This window comes from Rhipicephalus microplus, chromosome 2, assembly GCF_043290135.1.
Source record: "Rhipicephalus microplus isolate Deutch F79 chromosome 2, USDA_Rmic, whole genome shotgun sequence".
NCBI classification, from domain to species: domain Eukaryota; kingdom Metazoa; phylum Arthropoda; class Arachnida; order Ixodida; family Ixodidae; genus Rhipicephalus; species Rhipicephalus microplus.
In genome coordinates this window covers 200,265,782-200,283,559 of record NC_134701.1, presented here as the reverse complement: position 1 = coordinate 200,283,559, position 17,778 = coordinate 200,265,782, and the positions used below count along the sequence as shown (strand labels likewise).

At 44.3% G+C, this 17,778-nt stretch overlaps 1 protein-coding gene across 2 annotated transcripts in view; it reads right to left on the bottom strand.

Annotated features, from left to right (window-relative positions):
• Positions 1 to 10,767: 10,767 nt before the first annotated feature.
• Pask (PAS domain containing serine/threonine kinase) overlaps positions 10,768 to 17,778 on the bottom strand; it is a 65,224-nt gene continuing 58,213 nt past the window's right edge. For both annotated transcript variants that reach the window (XM_037421669.2, XM_037421670.2), the window contains one exon: positions 10,768 to 11,160. In XM_037421669.2, coding sequence (XP_037277566.2) covers positions 10,844 to 11,160 — 317 coding nt within the window. In that variant the 3' untranslated portion in view covers positions 10,768 to 10,843. The remainder of the gene's footprint in view (positions 11,161 to 17,778) is intronic.

The following is a 17,778-nucleotide window of genomic DNA, read 5'->3' as shown; positions in this document are numbered from 1 at the left end:
AGGTTCAGCTCTGACTTAAGACATGGGGGCCTTGAGCTACAGCCACATTGTGAAGTTTCGAATGATGAAAATTGAGGCTTGCACTACTCTTTTGCAAAATAAGCTTAGATATACAGAGATATGTAATTAGCAATGCTATTTCGTTATGGGCCCTGATCTCCTTAATGTTGGCCCTGATCTACGTGCTTGAGCCAAAATCCTGCCAATATGACCTGAACTGAAAACAGTGGAAATGAAAATGTGTGTGTTACCGTATTTACTCGATTCTACGGCGCCCTAGATTGTAACGCGCACCCGGTTTCTGCGACGAAAAAAAAAAAAAAGGAAAATAAGACATCGATTGCAACAGGCACCCATTTTTCTCGTTGGCCCGCACGATCACACCCCTCGAAAAAACGACTCCTTTCGGGAGCGTCTTCCATTTGAATATGAGGTACTGCGGAAGCTTGTGCCCATCTGACGTGTAACAGAGCATTGTCGTCACTGTAGTTTTACCGTGGAACGATGTCAGCACGCAAACTTGCTTCGCCCCCTTCTTCTCAATGGTTGTGGTGCCAGGCATGTCAAAGTAAAGAGGCGTCTGATCGGCACTCCTGATTTGCCCAAGCAGGTAGCCGTTGTTGTGCCGCAAGTTCAGGACGAACCTCTGAAAACTGTGAAGCTTTTCATCGTACTCCTCCGCAAAACTTTTCGCATATGCCCGTTCCCCTTCGGAGGGAAAAGCCTTTCCTCTTCATAAAGTTAGTTAGCCAGCACCTGCTCGCTTTAAACTGGCTCCGCATTAGACCTTTTTTTAAGGCTAACTGCATAGCCCGCGCTTGGAGCAGTTCTGTCGTCACGGGCCGCTGTGCCGCTCGCTGCTCAAGCACATACTTGCCGAGCAGCTCTTTAGTTTGCGGAAACCGACCCTGCTGTGGTCCACTGAAGCCTTTGCGTGAAGCTTTGCTGTCGACAATCTTCTGCTTTTGTTTTCGCCAGTCCCGCACGCACGTTTCGGGAACTCCGAACGACTGCGATGTGGCCCGATTTCCGTCCGTTTCTGCACACGCGATGACTTTTCTTTCAAAATCGGCATCGTGGTGCACTCGAGTTTTTTTGGAGTCGCCCCTTCCATGCCGTCGATGCTAATGCACTACAAGATGACGAACTCCTCAGCACACGTACGAAGTGTCGCACATGGGAAACACATGGACAGAAATGGCCGACGCGCCATGCCGACGCATGTAGGGGGCGGCCATTTTAGAAATGTTGATGGCAATAGAATGACCGTATTCATTTTTTTTCGCACTCGATTCTAACGTGCATGCAATTTATGAACTCGCTTAACCGGAAAAAAGGTGTGCGTTAGATTCGGGTAATTATAGTACTTAGTCCTACTGCACATAGTCTGTGCATTGTTGAAGCTTGTTGTAACCACAATTTTGTATTTAATATTGTCTCTCTTTCTTTCTACAAAAAGCAATAGTCTGATTACCTGTCTTGTTTTCTTTGTGCAGCACCTCCCAGGCATCCAGCAAGTAAGGACAATGAAAAGTTACGTCAGGGACACACTTACCAGTGTGACTTCTGTGATTATGAAACTGCCTATGCCTATATGATAAAAGTACACATGAGGGTCCATACAGGCGAGCGGCCATTTGTGTGCCATTTGTGCCCTCAGAGCTTCTCAAAGAAGTCTGCATTGAGTGATCAGTTGCGAATACACACAGGCGAGAGGCCGTATAAATGCCACCAATGCCAGAAAAGCTTCTCTCACCGCAGTTCACTAATGAGTCACCTGCGCATACACACCGGCAAAAGGCCGTTTAGGTGCCACCAGTGCCAAGAAAGCTTTTCAGTAAAGACAACACTAGTGAATCACTTGCGCAGACACACAGGCGAGCGGCCATTTAAATGCCTCTTATGTTTCGAAGCGTTTACGGGAAAGAGCAGCCTCAATAGACATTTGCGCCAGCATAAGCACAAGCGACCATATTAGTTCAAGCTCTACTAACCCAGCTCTACTAACCCAGCTAAACATTTGTTTAGTTTCGACCAGCACCTTCCGACTGCACAAAATTGTGTCAACATGTTAAAAGTTCACACATCTATTATTAGCATTAAGACTTACTCGTTTCCATTGGAGCATTGTTATGAATGCAGTATAGTTTGGTAACTACATTACTTTTACCTTTACATTACAGTTACTTTTTTACATTACAGTTACATTACATTACTTTTACAGTGAAGTTATCTACGGTTGAAGGATTTGTTCCCCAGTGCACAAAAAACTCTTGGTGTACTTGCCCCAGAATTTGAGCAAACCCTACTACTCGCCGCTGCACCAGTAAATATGACCAGATGTATGTACCATATGTTACAAGCGAGTGGAAGATTTGTATTCATAATGATAAACAAGCACACCTTTGCATTGTCAACTCAACATCTTTTGTATAAAACAATTGCTTGAACACACTTGAAGGTGATTTAATTTATGCTATCAAGCAGCTCACCACAATGCCTGAATGTAAAATCTGCTAGCATTTTCTTTAAAATTCTGGTTTCTGATATTTGGTGTCTGACTAGGTTACTTTAGTGTTTTCCAATAACACAGCCACTTATGTCATCATTAACCAGGAAATGTCAGTGTGGGCATCAGAAAACCTTAGTAGTAGTGGTTCTTCTTGTGTCTTAGTGGGCTAAATTGTAGAAATACTCTTGAAACTGAAGTAGCAAGAATATTTGATGCCTTTCTACACTTGCAAGCTGAGCAGTGTTTAAAGTTTTTTAGTACATCAACTGTGTTGATATACAGATGCAGGTTCACGATTCATTAACTGGTGGTATCTTATTTTCCTCTTCTTCAGACATTATTTTTTAAGGACCTCTCACCAGGTGACATAACGAATTTGAGTTAGACACTAGAAATTGTTGTGCACCCAATAAGGAGCATTATTTTACAAGAATTTTTCTAATTAATCCATCAAAAGCTGAGAAAACCATATTTCTGAAGCAGTGTGAAACCATGATGCGAGCATGGCAACCTGAAACCCTTGCAGCTTGCCCTGTGTAGCCTTCGTGAGCGAAATACCTTTCCTGCCCTCTGCGGCACACGGGCGGAATGATCTTACGACACCCACGCATGAACACATCTTCTGCACAGAAGTTCATGCCGCACGACGTGGCTGAACCAGCCCGAGCCCCCCCCCGAGACGCGAGTGGTGTCTCTGCAAGCTATGCCGAATGCGTGCTTGCCAATCGCTTGGCTTTTAACCTACTGCTGAGGATGAAAGCTGCGACATTCATATGGTTCATATTTCAGGTTCATATTGCATATGAACCTGAAACTGGTGGTATCACAGCAAGTGCCGCAGGAACATTTAGTTCTACGTGGGAAGGTAAATGAGAATGAGTGCTATAATGTGATAGAAAACTACACTCAAACCTCGGTACAACAAACGTGGGTATAACGAAATACATATAACGAAGTAAATGAAGAATAGTGCTGCAATAACTATAGTCTTGGGAATAAAGTTTTATAAGGAATTTTTTAGTATAACAAACTTATTTCTGTGTAAGATGCAGCCTTGTTATAATGAGGTTTGAGCGTAGTTACATTGTAAGGGGTGTCGTCTGTATGATGCGCAAAGAACGCATGCGGAACCGAGGCTGATTAACCTTGCATCTCACTGCGATTCACAAAAAATAAAAAAATAAGAATCACACATTTTGTTTGTGTATTCTTTTATTGCTATTAATTTTTATTTATCTGTTATTACAGAGGTTACTACAAACTACACGTCATGTCAGATAATTATCGCAGTGTCACATGCTACTGTGGGCGATGTGAGAGTGCAGGTGACTACGTAGACGAGTGACGTCAAAGCACAACCAACTATGTAGGGTTATTCCTTCTTGTGGAACATCGCCTCATTCTCTGGATGCACGCCTACAAGAAGAAGGGCAGGCAGCATTGATCTTTGGACAGGAACGCTTACTGCCTTTAATCTATTGCTGCGTTAGCGACGTACTCTCAGAGCTTCTAGATCGCCATTACGTCACCGCGATCGCGGTATTGTGCGCGGCGGTTGTGTTGGCTGCGCACGTGCCTTCAAAACTAAGTCGTTTTATGCTATCTATGATCACATCTGCTGGAATCTTGTCCACAGAGTTTGCGGAAAGAAGCACTGCTGTGACTGGTCAAGCGTCGTACGTGCACACACTTTGGGAGTACTGTCAGTAACATCTTCACCATACGTGATTGTGTCAAGAACGACCGTAGTTTTGTCCACAGCGGTTGTGGCAACAACCACATGCATTGTAGAAGACAATGCGTGCCCTCGTCGCATGCATACTTCCGAAGCTTCGAGCACGCTGCTCTCAGTCGGCCTTCACTCGTTTGGTTTCGGTACTGAAGTTCAGACCACACGCCGCGTTTTCTAAAAGGGTTCAGAACATACAAATTTTGGCCCAATGGATACGGTGGAATCTGGCAGGGGGATTTCTCGAATTCATATCTGCCGCGGTTTCGCATCACTGAGACTACTGTGTACGTTTAGATGAACGCCTCTTAAATTCGTTTATAATAAAATACGGTGAGTTCGCAAAAATCCTGGAATGGACTGACTTGCATCTTTGTCAATGCGGCCAGATCACGTGCAAAAATTTTGATTTCCGGGAGATTTTCATGACAGCCATTTAAATAGAAGAAATGGTCATAATTCAAGAGCCTCTTGGACAATCCGGGAGACTTGGCAGGTATGACTTTGGGTCCTAGCTTTGCTCCATCATCAGCATACAGTACGTGAATGCCCAGCCTTTTTTTTTCTTTTGTTTAATCCAGTTAGAATAGGTTAATAAATGTCAACTTTGTAGGTTGATTACCCAAGCTTTAGAGCGCCCCGCCGCGGTGGTCTAGTGGCTAAGGTACTCGGCTGCTGACCCGCAAGTCGCGGGTTCAAATCCCGGCTGCGGCGGCTGCACTTCCGATGGAGGCGGAAATGTCGAGGCCCGTGTGCTCAGATTTGGGTGCACGTTAAAGAACCCCAGGTGGTCAAAATTTCCGGAGCCCTCCACTACGGCGTCTCTCATAATCATATGGTGGTTTTGGGACGTTAAACCCCACAAATCAATCAATTACCCAAGCTTTAGAGGTCCCAGGAAGTGTTGCAAACCTCCTTTCCCCAGTGTGGGCACGGGCTGAGCCATTTCTCGCCCAAGTCCAGCTAGACCAACCAATGGTCAAAGTTGGCCAAAGTCATCATTTTAAGCACTAATTTTGGATGGGCCTTGAGATGTCCTAGATATGTACAATCTACTATACCACACTGCCGTTCATGTCCAGCTGGGCAATTGCCAAATTTTGCATTGGTTGTGAAATAGCCGTGCTTATAGATTGTTTCCAGACATCCTAAAAATCTTGATAGGAAAGAAAGAAGTGCTTTTGCACTGAAAAAGCCACTGCTGACAGGGCAGGAAGCATCTGAAGTTTGTAGGGATTTGCTAGATTGCGATACGGGGACGCGAGCACGTCGGGTTTCCACATCCCCTTTCTTTGTTCCCTTGGCTGCACATTGAAAAAAAAAAAAAAAAAGGAAATTCTGGTAGTACAGCTGACAGCTTGCATTTGAGCCTTTAATGCACCTCATCAAAGATCTCTGCGATAGTTTCTCCTTCATGGCATTGCTTTCGGGCCAGTTTCTGAAGCATGGTATACATTTATATTTTTTTCCCACCCACTCCTTTCCCTTATGTCTGTCCTTCATATCTATTACTAAAGATTTAAAATTTTCTAGAGATAAGGGTTAACTCGCTATTGATGAACATTCTTTGCAAATTCAATGTTTTTCTGCTGCATACACGGTACTATCAGAACACTTACAAGCTTTCTTCTCGAGCAGGGGCCTTTTTTTTTTAAAGTGTCGTGACAAGATCTAGCTTCATCTGTTCGATGAAATCTAGGCTTTGACAACAATGTAAAATGGAAGAAACACGGACCTCAATGAAAACACTTTTAAGAGAAACAAGACGAATTGTTCACAAATAAATTCCCCTGAGTAGCAACAATGCCCATCCTTAGTCAAATCTGCACCAAGCTACTACAGCCTATTTTCGACCACAGTATGGCTATAGAAATGGCAATAGCCACAGCAGTGTTGATTGTTTTGGCACATAGGAAAAAAAAAGTCTTGCAGTTAAAAAGACTGACAATGTTGAAGTTAGCTCTAATATTACAAAACAAGTTATTTGATATTTTTTTCACTTCTTGTCAGCCACTCACATTTAGAAGATTTAGCATTCACATAGTTCTGGTGAAAGCGGAGAATGAGCTCTTGCCAACACAGCCGTGGCTATGGCTCATAAAACTGTTTAACACAGATGCCCACTGTTGCTATGTATTATAAAGCAGGCAGTCGAGAGCAACACTGAACTTTTTGTTTTTTTAGCTTATACAGCTCTGCTTTGATGCAAGTACCTCAGCAATATTATTTTTACAATTGCAAATCCACTTAATACACTACATAAAGCAATATTTAAAGCGAACATGACCTAAATTTGGTGACCGTCACTTATACATAGAAGTCTTGCTGAACAATACAGAAATAAAGAAACACGGGAATCAGGTGTCCAGTGATGGGACTGAACCCAAGATTTCCAGCACAGAAGCTCAATTTTCTAAGCATTAAGTCGCAAGCACACATGCGCCACACGAGGTTTATTTTTGAGCTGGGGTCATGTAGTGTTGCATTTCTTGACTATTTTGGCCATTTGGTGAGCAGTGACTGTTGACTAATTTTCTTACAATGCATATAGTACTAGCTGATGGCCAAATAGCTGCCCAAAGTGCTTATTCTTGAAATAACTATGCCAAGAAAACTTTTACCCAGAAACTGCACCTCTGAAGGAAAGATATCTTCCATCGTTGTTTTATTTACAGAGGGCACTTATTTTCTGGAGCGGCATATCTCATTGGAAGCAGACAACCTGCATGAGCCACTGTTGAGTTGTTACATTAACCAGGGTGAAACTTTTTAGTTGTCAAGCTAATCAAGCTATATCTATGTTGTTTCTGTACCCCAGTTCTTTAACGAGTGACACACACAGCCAAATATTTAATCAGCCTATTACAACACATTCATTTATCTGTGTACACTTGTCTTAAGTTCATAGGCACAAGTAAATGTCTTCTCAGAATACAGTAGTTTAGTGTGCCAACACACAAACAACCAAGCACATGGCCCCAGATGCTTGCTGTGCAGTCTCAATAACTATTACAGATGTCACCAAGTGGGGTCTGGACAGCGATGTGCAAGCATTATTGTTACTTTTCTTAAAATAACGTAGCAATATTACAGTCGTACCATTGCCATTTCAGTCCTAGATAGACAATATACATCTGTGCACTAGTTGCACCAATGCGCCTTTTTCTAGTCCGAACAGCACCCCAAGCAGAGGTCGCCGAAATCAAAACTGATGGCTCTTGGACTCCAATATTGTCCGCCACATGCCGGTAGGCAATCACGGAGGCCTGCATTTGCGCCTCTTTTTGGGCCAACATTTGCATGTTTGTGGCACCAGATGTCGCTTGGTCCACACGTGTCGGAGCGTTTCAGCCACAAAAAATCATGGCGCATGCCTCCTCGACGCCGGCGTGCGTGCGCGCACTAACTACCCGGAAAAGGCCCATTGGGTGCAGTTGCGATTACTATTTCCTTGAGTGCTGTTGCAAAGGCAAAAGATTAAGCTTTCTGCATTCAACTCGGTGCGATCACATGTGATGCCAATGTTATATCAGCTACATGCTATATACTGTCTGTGGACAGTGTATTCTATATTTAAAAGTACTGAAAAGAGAACACCACAGCTGTACACTCATATGTGATGCGCTATCAGCGTTGCTGTCAGCAAATACTGCCAGGACACCATCCACAATTCAGCTAAGAAATACACATTCTTTAGGGAACTGCTACCACCGACAGCCCAGACAAAACAATCTGCTGATAATGATGAGGCACAGTGAGAGCATGAGAAATCAAGACACTAAAGACATCCATCTGAGCTCTGACAATATAGTGTTTATTTATAGTAATAAATACACGCGGTACGTACATATGTACAAGTCTCAAACACGACTTTACCACACTCTTTGCCTCAATGATAATCCTTACATTAAAATACACTTTTTCTTACGGCGACCATGTCAAACAGGAAAGGAACATAAAACCGTATGCAAGCTTGAACGCATGCAATTTTTCCAACTGTCTTCACTACTGCATTCAGAATCTGGTATTTCATTATTCACAGCAGCCCTGATGTGTGTGTCAAGTGATTCAACTAGGAAACCACTAAAAGAAAAGTAAGGGGTGGGGGATGCCTGGTTGCAGAGACTGAATAAACATGGAATGTTTTACCACAGTCAGGTTCAAACAACAGGAAATAAGTGAAATGAAAATGCGAGCAGCTGTCGCAGCCCATTTTGGTACAGGATAGCTGCTTTTTAAAAAAAGTTTATATCGCTGAAGATCAGTTGTCAATGTTACATCTTTTTGTCACTTGAAATGCCACGTGTCAACCAAGGGTGTGTCGTCAGTGGACCTCAGCATGTTTCGAGCTACCTAGCACAGCTACAAGAAGAAGGCAAAAGCAAGCTGCTCTTATGCTTGTGCAACTAGCATCACCTAAATAACGAAGAGCTGCCTAACCAGCCAACATCTTCAAGATTCAAAAGATGCCACGACACTATTGTTTTCAGAAACTAAGCTATGTTTGAACGCCAAACTATTAAACTAAAACTGAGCTTTAAAATATATTTGCAGACTTTTGCCACACACAGAAAATCTAAATGCAGGAATGCATACCTTAAAGTGTAGAATTGCATGATGAAAGAGTAAAAGAATCAGTATTTGACGTGCAAAGCAGATGCACCCTATGATGTAGTTCAACACTTGAGTGTTGATTGAATGCTCCATATTATGTGGCCATGAAGCACTAAAAAAAAAAGAATGACTTGGAATGCTAAAGTTATAGGCTACGCATCTAGCAAAAATAAGCATCGCAGTCAAAGGACCTGCTGTCTGATATGTACACACTTCCGTCCAACTTGCCCGTGCTTATCACAAGATAAACTTCTTGTGCCTCGTCAACGACTAGCTAGCTTACAATTCGTCACAACAAATACTTAGACACTATTTCTTTCCACGAACCTGTTAAAAAATAAGCAGAAGCATTTAATTTGACTTGCAACAATACCAAGGCTTGTATAGACTTCAGCCTGGAATGGACGTGTCAGTGTGGCTAACACCTACAGTCACTTATGTAAAGAACATGAAAGTCACAAGTAAACTTTCTGGGCTTTCAAAACAACTGCTGCACCTATTAAAATGATGAACTGTCTGGATTGGTCCACATTTTATCTCTTCCTTGCATTTACTTTTCAGAAAAATGTAAATCAAAGGGGTAGGCATTGTATTGTATTTGAGTGCAACTAGGATGAAGAAAGAGCACTTGACTACCGATGGGCGTGTCTCTAGAACCTAATCATGCTGCTCCAAATTCATATAGTAAACCGGTAGCATCATCACTCTTGTGTAGTGTGGTATAACGTTGAACAAACATTCAATTTATGAGACAAAGCTCGGAAAAAGAAGAGTGTAACTGAAAACAAAATTTAGTGCATTCCAACATCCACATTTTGCAATTCTAAACAGAAGCACCTGATACCTGGTTGCATGTTCTGACTAATGGCACAAAGTTGGAAATGTCTACAAACTCGCATGCCAAGGTTCGGTTGGGAGATACGCAAACAGCAGATTGATTACAGCTGCCTGGTAGGCGAGCTGCCTCATTCTCTATTATTTAAAACACAGACGTCTACACTCTCCAAGTTCACATTTGCTTGACAATGCTTCAAGCCTTTTGTAACAATTAAGTATGAAAACTTCTAGCTCTTGTCAGAGTTGATAGGCTTGGCTTTGCTACGCAATTTCGCTGCTGCAGTGTGACCGAGAAAAATTTTAACACAACTAGGTCTGAACTAAAAGAACAAAATCTAAACATGTCAACCAATCTAACACACGGTGCTGACAGAATAAAATAAGTAAATTTAGGGCTAACTGATGCGGTGACTGTCATTTACAGTCAGTACTTTGCATAACATGGACATAATGTTCAGCTCATATACTTTTAGATCGATGTCTCCATCACCTAAGCAACCAGATATACAGGAACATATGCAGGAACGTGATGTGGTACTTTTGAGTAATTGCCCTAATGAAGTGTTCCAATTTCACAGCTGCGTTCTATTCTGCGAGCATAGAGGTACAATATTACATCAAAGGGTGCAGCACATTTTTAAGAAATGCTGCTGTCTTGGATTAAGCAATCTCATTAAAACCAAATCGGGAGCCTCATGAAAGATGCACAAACCAACAAAAACATGCCAGTGAATTTTTAAGTCAATGATGTGTAAAAAAAGCTATCCACATTTTTCAAGATTGTTTAAAATAAAGGGAGGACACAGAAATACAACTAAGAAGGCATTTTGAAGCTATGCAGTAGCTGTCCCAGCAGCTGCACAGGCCTAATGTGCCACTGAGAATCAGCTTTGCAGATGCATCAGCACCAATACATGAATTTATAACACTAGTATTTAACGAATGTTCTCCAGAATGCCCTACAGGTAACTCAAAAGCATGCCTCCAGTCCTCTGATGCCATTAGGAGATGTCGCTCCTGCAGCAACGACAATGTTGGCCTCTCTGCACGAAACTGTCAGTTCTTGCAAGTAAACTAAATGATCAATTTAAAGTAGCAAGCAGGCTGACTCGTATTCCATGCATCATTTTTCGGCACCTGACATAAGCAACTTAAGAGCAGGCTTCCAGTCCCCTTGAAATGTCTTCAGTGCTGTAAGCTGCTGTTTCAGAGGCAATTACCGGGCCAGCCGTCTCACATGGCCCAGCAAGCGAGATCACACTGGGTGTTGGGGCGGCAGCAGATGCTGTAGCTTGTTCATGAGTTGAGGAGCAACGGGAGTGCGCATGGCCAGTCACGGAACTGGAGCAGCTGAGGCTCCGGTGTCGTGAAGATGGACCGTCGCTTTTGCTAAGGTCGTAGAGGCTGCAGCTGAAATATATCGGGCTGTCTTGATGAAAGTACTTGGACGGGCTTATCTCCTCAGGGGCTGCACGGAAACACAAGGCACACTATGCTTTTACTCAGGACAGGATGTCTGAGAAGTACACAAATGTTACGGGGACAAATTTGCTATCAGCAGACATCACATGTGCAAAGTACCGAAGTCTGCCATGAAGAGGCTTTGCAACCTTCACTAACGAAAAAAGAAACACTGACAAATAGCACAGACCACTCAAGTGTTGGAGAGTTGTGGCCACACGTTGCCAAAGAATATATGGGCAAGCACAAAAGTGCTGGAAGAAAAGCATACATAAGGCGCGAGGAACGTAAGGCAGAGAGAGACAACACGAGCGCTCGTGTTGTCCCTCTTTGCCTTCCGTTTCTCGCCTGCCATATGCTTTTCTTTCAGCACTTTCGTGCTTGCGCTGCAACCCATATTAATATAGAACTTCAATACGCAAGTCATGTTGTATCTGTTGGCAGTTTGTGCAACTTGTACATGCTCCAAAAGACCTTTTTGCGGTATAAGTTCAGCATTGTCTCTATACCTTGGTCCATGATATGCATTATTACAGTTGTTTTCTAGAGAAGCACATACTGCTGGGCGAGTTGGTAACTCATCTTAACATGGTAATGCACAAAAAAGACAGCAAAAGAAATACAAAACCCGACACAAACTATCAAATGAAAATTTATCGCAACAATAAGCATAAATATAAGCAGTCAGATGAACATGTGTTCATCAAACGGTTAGATGAGCAAATATTGTTTTAATGATGCCCTTCCAGGAAAGATGACTCAGCAGCAAGTAATGTTACCGAGGGTATGGCGACCCAAGCATCGCCTCCTTTGTTGATAAAATAGGCTTCTTCGATTTCACATGCTACCCTATTTATTAATCTAGATTTCACTGTTGTATCACTGAACAGGCACGCAGCCGCATTGACTACAGTACAAAGAAACATTAGCACACAGAGTTGACGTTTTAGTGAAGCTTTGTGATCCATCAGCCTGTTATTTACACAACACACAGCTTGTCAAACATAACGCTTCGCACACGAAAGCGGAATGTTGTACACTGCACCAGCGGCCCTGTGATTCACTTTGCGTGCATTCTTGCCTTGCTCCTTACCCTCGACCTACCTCTCTACAGCCGTGCAAACGCTGCCTAAACAGTTGCCAGCTGAAAACATTGCCTACGTACCGCACTTCCACTCTTTTTAACTGTGGAATACGCCATGTATGTATGGAAAATGTTTAGTATACCTCCCTTTTGGGCTACCATTTTTTTTCTCCCCACCACCGTGCTGTATTTTCTAGTAAAAATTCAAACATGATTGCTTTGAAGTTTTCCATTTTACCATAGCTGGGGCAACAATGAGAAGCATGTGCCACAGCCAGTCCTTGCAAGTAAACTAGATGTTCAGTTTAAAGTGATTAAAAGGTGACGGCCTTTACATCCACAGCTGCTTCCTCCTAATGGTATAGTTAAGGCAAGCTGAATTTTGAGTTGTCCAAGCCTCTTTTGCCGTGGCATCTTTCCCAGTCTTCCCCACCAGCACCCAGAGCTTGGCAACACAATATTTGGCACTTCTGTTTTCAAATTTTTTAGAACATAAGTATGTTTCGGGCTCATTTGAGATCAACAAAACAGCACAGCAACTGAAGGTCCACGGAGGCTTTTGCCTTCTCATGCTTAGAAAACTCCAAGTTGTTTCATGCTATAGTGACCTCACACTGCAGTGAAAGCAACTTTTTCAGGCAGGTTATGTGCAATCAGATACATCTCTCGACTGTTTTGAATATACTACTTCAAACTTCTGGAAATGTTAAAGTCATGTCAAAGAGAATCCAACTACTGTATTATGTGCCCAAACATCCACACAGGCCTAATTTATGAGGCATATGCTAAAAGCTCATTCACAATATTCACCAAAGTTCATTTATAATAATCAAGGCCCAGAAAATTTCATTTTAGAATTTCAGAATTGCCAAGAATTTCGATTGATTGATTGATTGATATGTGGGGTTTAAAGTCCAAAAACCACCATATGAATTTGAGAGACACCTTAGTGAAGGACTACGGGAATTTCGATCACCTGGGGTTCTTTAACGTGTACCCAAATCTGCGCACACGGGCCTACAACATTTCCGCCTTAATCGGACGCAGCCGGGATTTGATTTCGCGACCTTCGGGTCAGCAGCAGAGTACATTAGCCACTAGACCACCGCGGCAGGGCTCGAGGATTTCAACAACCACTACAAGCCCTGATGGCGACTGCCTCTGCTATCAGTGACACTATGAATTTGTTTTGTGTCTGAGATTGCACTGTGCTTGACGTGTTTTGAATGGCGCGCATGATGTTATATACTGTATTTCCTCTCATAATCGGCGCACTCGCATAATACGCATACCCCTAGTTTGGTCGCAGCAAATTTAATTTTTTTAATTCTGCACATAATAGGTGCACCCCGAACTTGGCCGTGGCCAGAAACGATTCTACCCCCCAGCGGTACAGTCGGAAGGCCGTCCCCGTACCCTGGGAGGGAAAAAAAAAAAAAAGGCAAATCAACGAGCAAATAAAGAAAATTTAAAGTGCAACAAACTAACCAACATGTTTGTCGAAATAAAACCTAAAAAAGAAGCGTCCATGAGCGAAAAAAAAAAAAAGGCTGTTCCATCAATTACTGATACTACCCCCCAAATTGCCGTGCTCCTTGGAGGTCACATGTACAATGCCGGAAGCTCGATCGTCATCACCACCATCTTGGAAAAGGAAAAAACACTATTTTGCAAGTGGTGTGCGTATGTTGTGGTCGTGTATTGAACTTTGGTTCCACCATGGGGAAGTACTCAAGCTACACGGCTGGATTTAAACTGAAGGCAGCGCAGTACGCGCTGGAGCACGGCAACCGGGCTTCAAGCAGGCATTTCGGTGTTGGAGAAACCAGTATTCAGTACTGGGGGGATCAAGAAGACAAACTTAAGGCGACGAAAAAGACACTGTGGTCTTTCCGTGGTGCCAAGGCCGGCAGGTGTCTGAACGTCGAAGAGCAACTGGTCCGACATATACGGGAGCTATGACAAGACGGCTGTGCTGTGTCATCAGATATTGTGCAGACTGAGGCGCGCAGAATAGCCTGAGCACAGCGGGCAAAAGAGTTCAAAGCCAGCTCCAGATGAACAACTCGTTTCATCCGGCGCCATGGCCTCGCACTGCGAAGGCAGACCACCTTGTGCCAGCGCTTGCTTGCAGCATATGAGGACAAAGTGGTGGACTTCCACCGTTTCGTTATAAAGCTCAGGAAGACCTCATTTTGTTCCAGATCAGCAATGCTGATCAGACTCCCCTTTGCTTTGATATGCCGCGGAACACGGCAGTGGAGGAGAAAGATGCATGGAGCGTCATCATCAGGACGTCTGGCGCTGATAAACAACAATGCACTGTAATGCTGGCAGTGACAGTGGATGGGCGCAAGCTACCGCCTTACGTTATTTTTAAACGTAGGACGCTCCCTAAAGCAAATTTCACTCAAGGCATCTATGTGGGAGTCCAGGAAAAAGGCTGCATGAGCGTGGAACTCATGGTCAATTGGGTGAAAACAGTCTGGGGTCGGCGGCCGGTTAGCCTGTTGTTCCCGTCCATGCTTGTCCTGGACAGTTTTCGTAGGCACCTAGTAGACCGCGTACGAGATGAGCTAAAGAAGCTGCGCACAGATCTGGCAGTGATTCTGGACGGCCTCATATCGATACTGCAGCCTTAGGATGTGTCCTTGAATAAGCCTTTCAAGGACAATGCTCGAAGGCTGCACACCACCTGGATGGCTGGAGGACAACATCAGCTGACTCTAGGTGGTAAGATTAAGAGGCCACGTGTGGAAATGCAGTGCGCCTGGATCGTGGAAGCATGGCAGGCAATTTCCGACGAAGTCGTCAGGAAAAGAAGACGGGTATCTCGAACGCACTGGGTGCGAGTGAGGATGACATGTTGTGAGGTGCGGATGATTCAAACACTGAAAACAAATCCCTCCTTGGCGGGGATGACTGTGTGCTCTCTGACTCGAATTCCGAATAGAGAAAAGGAGGAACATCTATGACTTTTGTGTAAATAAATTTTACGTAAATGTGCGCAGTTGACGGCTCTCACTTGTTCATTAAAAGATATGTAGGTACGTCTGTTTTATGCTGAATTATTGGTAAATGATAAAGTTGTCTTTTACTTGACAGATGTGCAGATTTACCGTATATACTCGTGTAAGGGCCGCACTTTTTTTTCGAAAATTTTGCTAGGTGCGGCCCTTACACGAATCAGGCCGATTTAGTACAGGCAGTACAGGCCAAAGGTCTGTACTGTTTATGCAACAGTAGCAGAGTGCAAGAGTCACAAATGACATGCCAGAAATGTTTTTATTCGGATTCCATTTCGCTGTCCTCGTTCTCGGAGGAGCTCGCCTCGGCGTCCGCGTCTTCCCAGAGACGGTCATCTTCGGTGCCGTTCATGGAGTTCGAAATTCCCGTTACCTTGAAGCTTTTAGCAACTACTTCTACTGACATGGCACGCCACGCATTCAAAATCCATTCACACACCTGTTGGAGCGACGCCCGCTTCAGCCGTCCTGTAGGGGTCTTCTCGTGGACGCCTCCAGCCATCCATTCAGAGTAACATCGGCGAAATTCCACTTTGAATGGTCTGTTGACGCATACGTCGAGCGGCTGCAGCACACTCGTCAGGCCACCGGGAATGACGGCCAAGTCCGTACGAGTTGCGGCAACTCGGTTCTTGACGCGGTCGGTCAAGTGGCCCCTAAAGCTGTCCAAAACAAGGAGGGCTTTCCGTTGTAACAGCCCTCCAGGTCTGTTTGCCCAGACGGTCTTAATCCAGTCAACGACCAGTTCCTCGGACATCCAGCCCTTCTCTTGCGCACGTACGACGATTCCCTGAGGGAACTTCTCTTTTGGGAGAGTCTTCCTTTTAAATACGACGTACGGCGGAAGCCTCCTGCCGTCTGCCGTGATGCACAACATCACAGTGCACCTTTGGCGTTCTGCACCAGTCGTGCGCACAGACACACTTTTCGCACCTTTTAAATCCACTGTGGTGCTTTCCGGTGCATCGAACCACACAGGTGTCTGGTCCGCATTCCCAATTTGGGACAGGTCGTATTCATGCTCCCTCCTGAGAGCATTCACGAAGCGATGAAACTTAATGACGTGGTCTTCGTACTCGCGCGGCAGTTTTTGGCAAATCGTCGTTCGGCGCCGAATAGAAAGCTGGTTACGGTTCATAAACCGCGTAGCCCAGCCCCGACTTGCCTTGAATTGTGCCGGGGGTATTTCCATGTGGCGAGCGATGCTGAGGGCTTTGACGCGTATCATGTCAGTCGATACGGCGTAGCCGTCCCTTCGTGTGTCGACGACGTAGTTGACGAGCTCGCTTTCGAGTTGCGGGTACTTGCACTTTTTCCCGCGAAACGCCTTTCGGCTCCTGTTAGTAGCGGCGAGGGCATCTTTCTGATTCATCCAGTAACGCACGCGCTTCTCATCGACGTCGTACTTTCGTCCAGCTTCCCGCTTCCCGTGCTCCTCGGCATAGTCAATCACTTGCAGCTTAAATGCTGCAGTGAATGATCTCAGATGCCGGCCCATCGTCCGTCACGTGCGCTGGCTTCTGCAGGGTTCACTACAACCAACAAAGTGACACCGACGACACCGATCTGAAGTCGCGCTGCCAACGTATCGACACGATGCTAGGAACGATGCCAACAAAGAGGCCGCACAAGGCAAATATGGCGGCGCGCTGTCAACAGCGTGGTCGGCGCGTCGGCGGAAGTAGAATAAAAGCGGAAAAGCGTGCAGCGCCATCTGGCTGTAAATGAACTAACTACACTTTTCTGGCGGGACATTTTGAACTTTTGTTTTTTTTTTTTTCGAAATATCCGCTTTCAAAGTTGGGGTGCGGCCCTTACACGAGGGCGGCCCTTACACGAGTATATACGGTAAAGTGTGAGTTTAAAAAATTTTCGAAAATTTTACACCGCGTTAAGTGGCAAACCCTAACTTCGAGCCGGATTTCCTGAAAAAAAAAAAAAAAAAGGTGCGCCTATTATGCGAGTAAATACGGTAGATTATTTTTGGTGCACTTGAAGAACCGAGGCATCAGGCATCAACTATAGTGTCGCTGTCTATTTTAAAAAGCAGAGTGTAACTAAACAGGTGGAATATTTATGGATATTGCAGCACAGACAGAGCACTGTAATATCTCATTATGAGACAGGCTATGACGAGCAAATTGTGATTTCCCTTGAAGGTTCCCTATAGAATGCCAATGTAGTCAAGACCAAGCTACTATAACAATAAAATTTGCCTATTATGAGATATATACAATATTGTTTGGAAATTGCACGTTTCAATAGGGTCATCTTGTGACTAAGTGAATTCAGACTCGGAAGAGATGGCAGCAAAAAGGTTCTCAAATAACCACACTGTCAACGCCGTGAATGAAGAGGATAAGACTAAAACAATGAATCTGTCGACGAACTGGAGAACATCATGTTGGCGGCATCGAAGGCACTAGATGACGCTCATGTGCTGCACCGCTACTTCTTCTCAAGACTACCATATGTTGTGAGGCAAGCCGTGACAGTAGAATCTGGAAACTTTGAC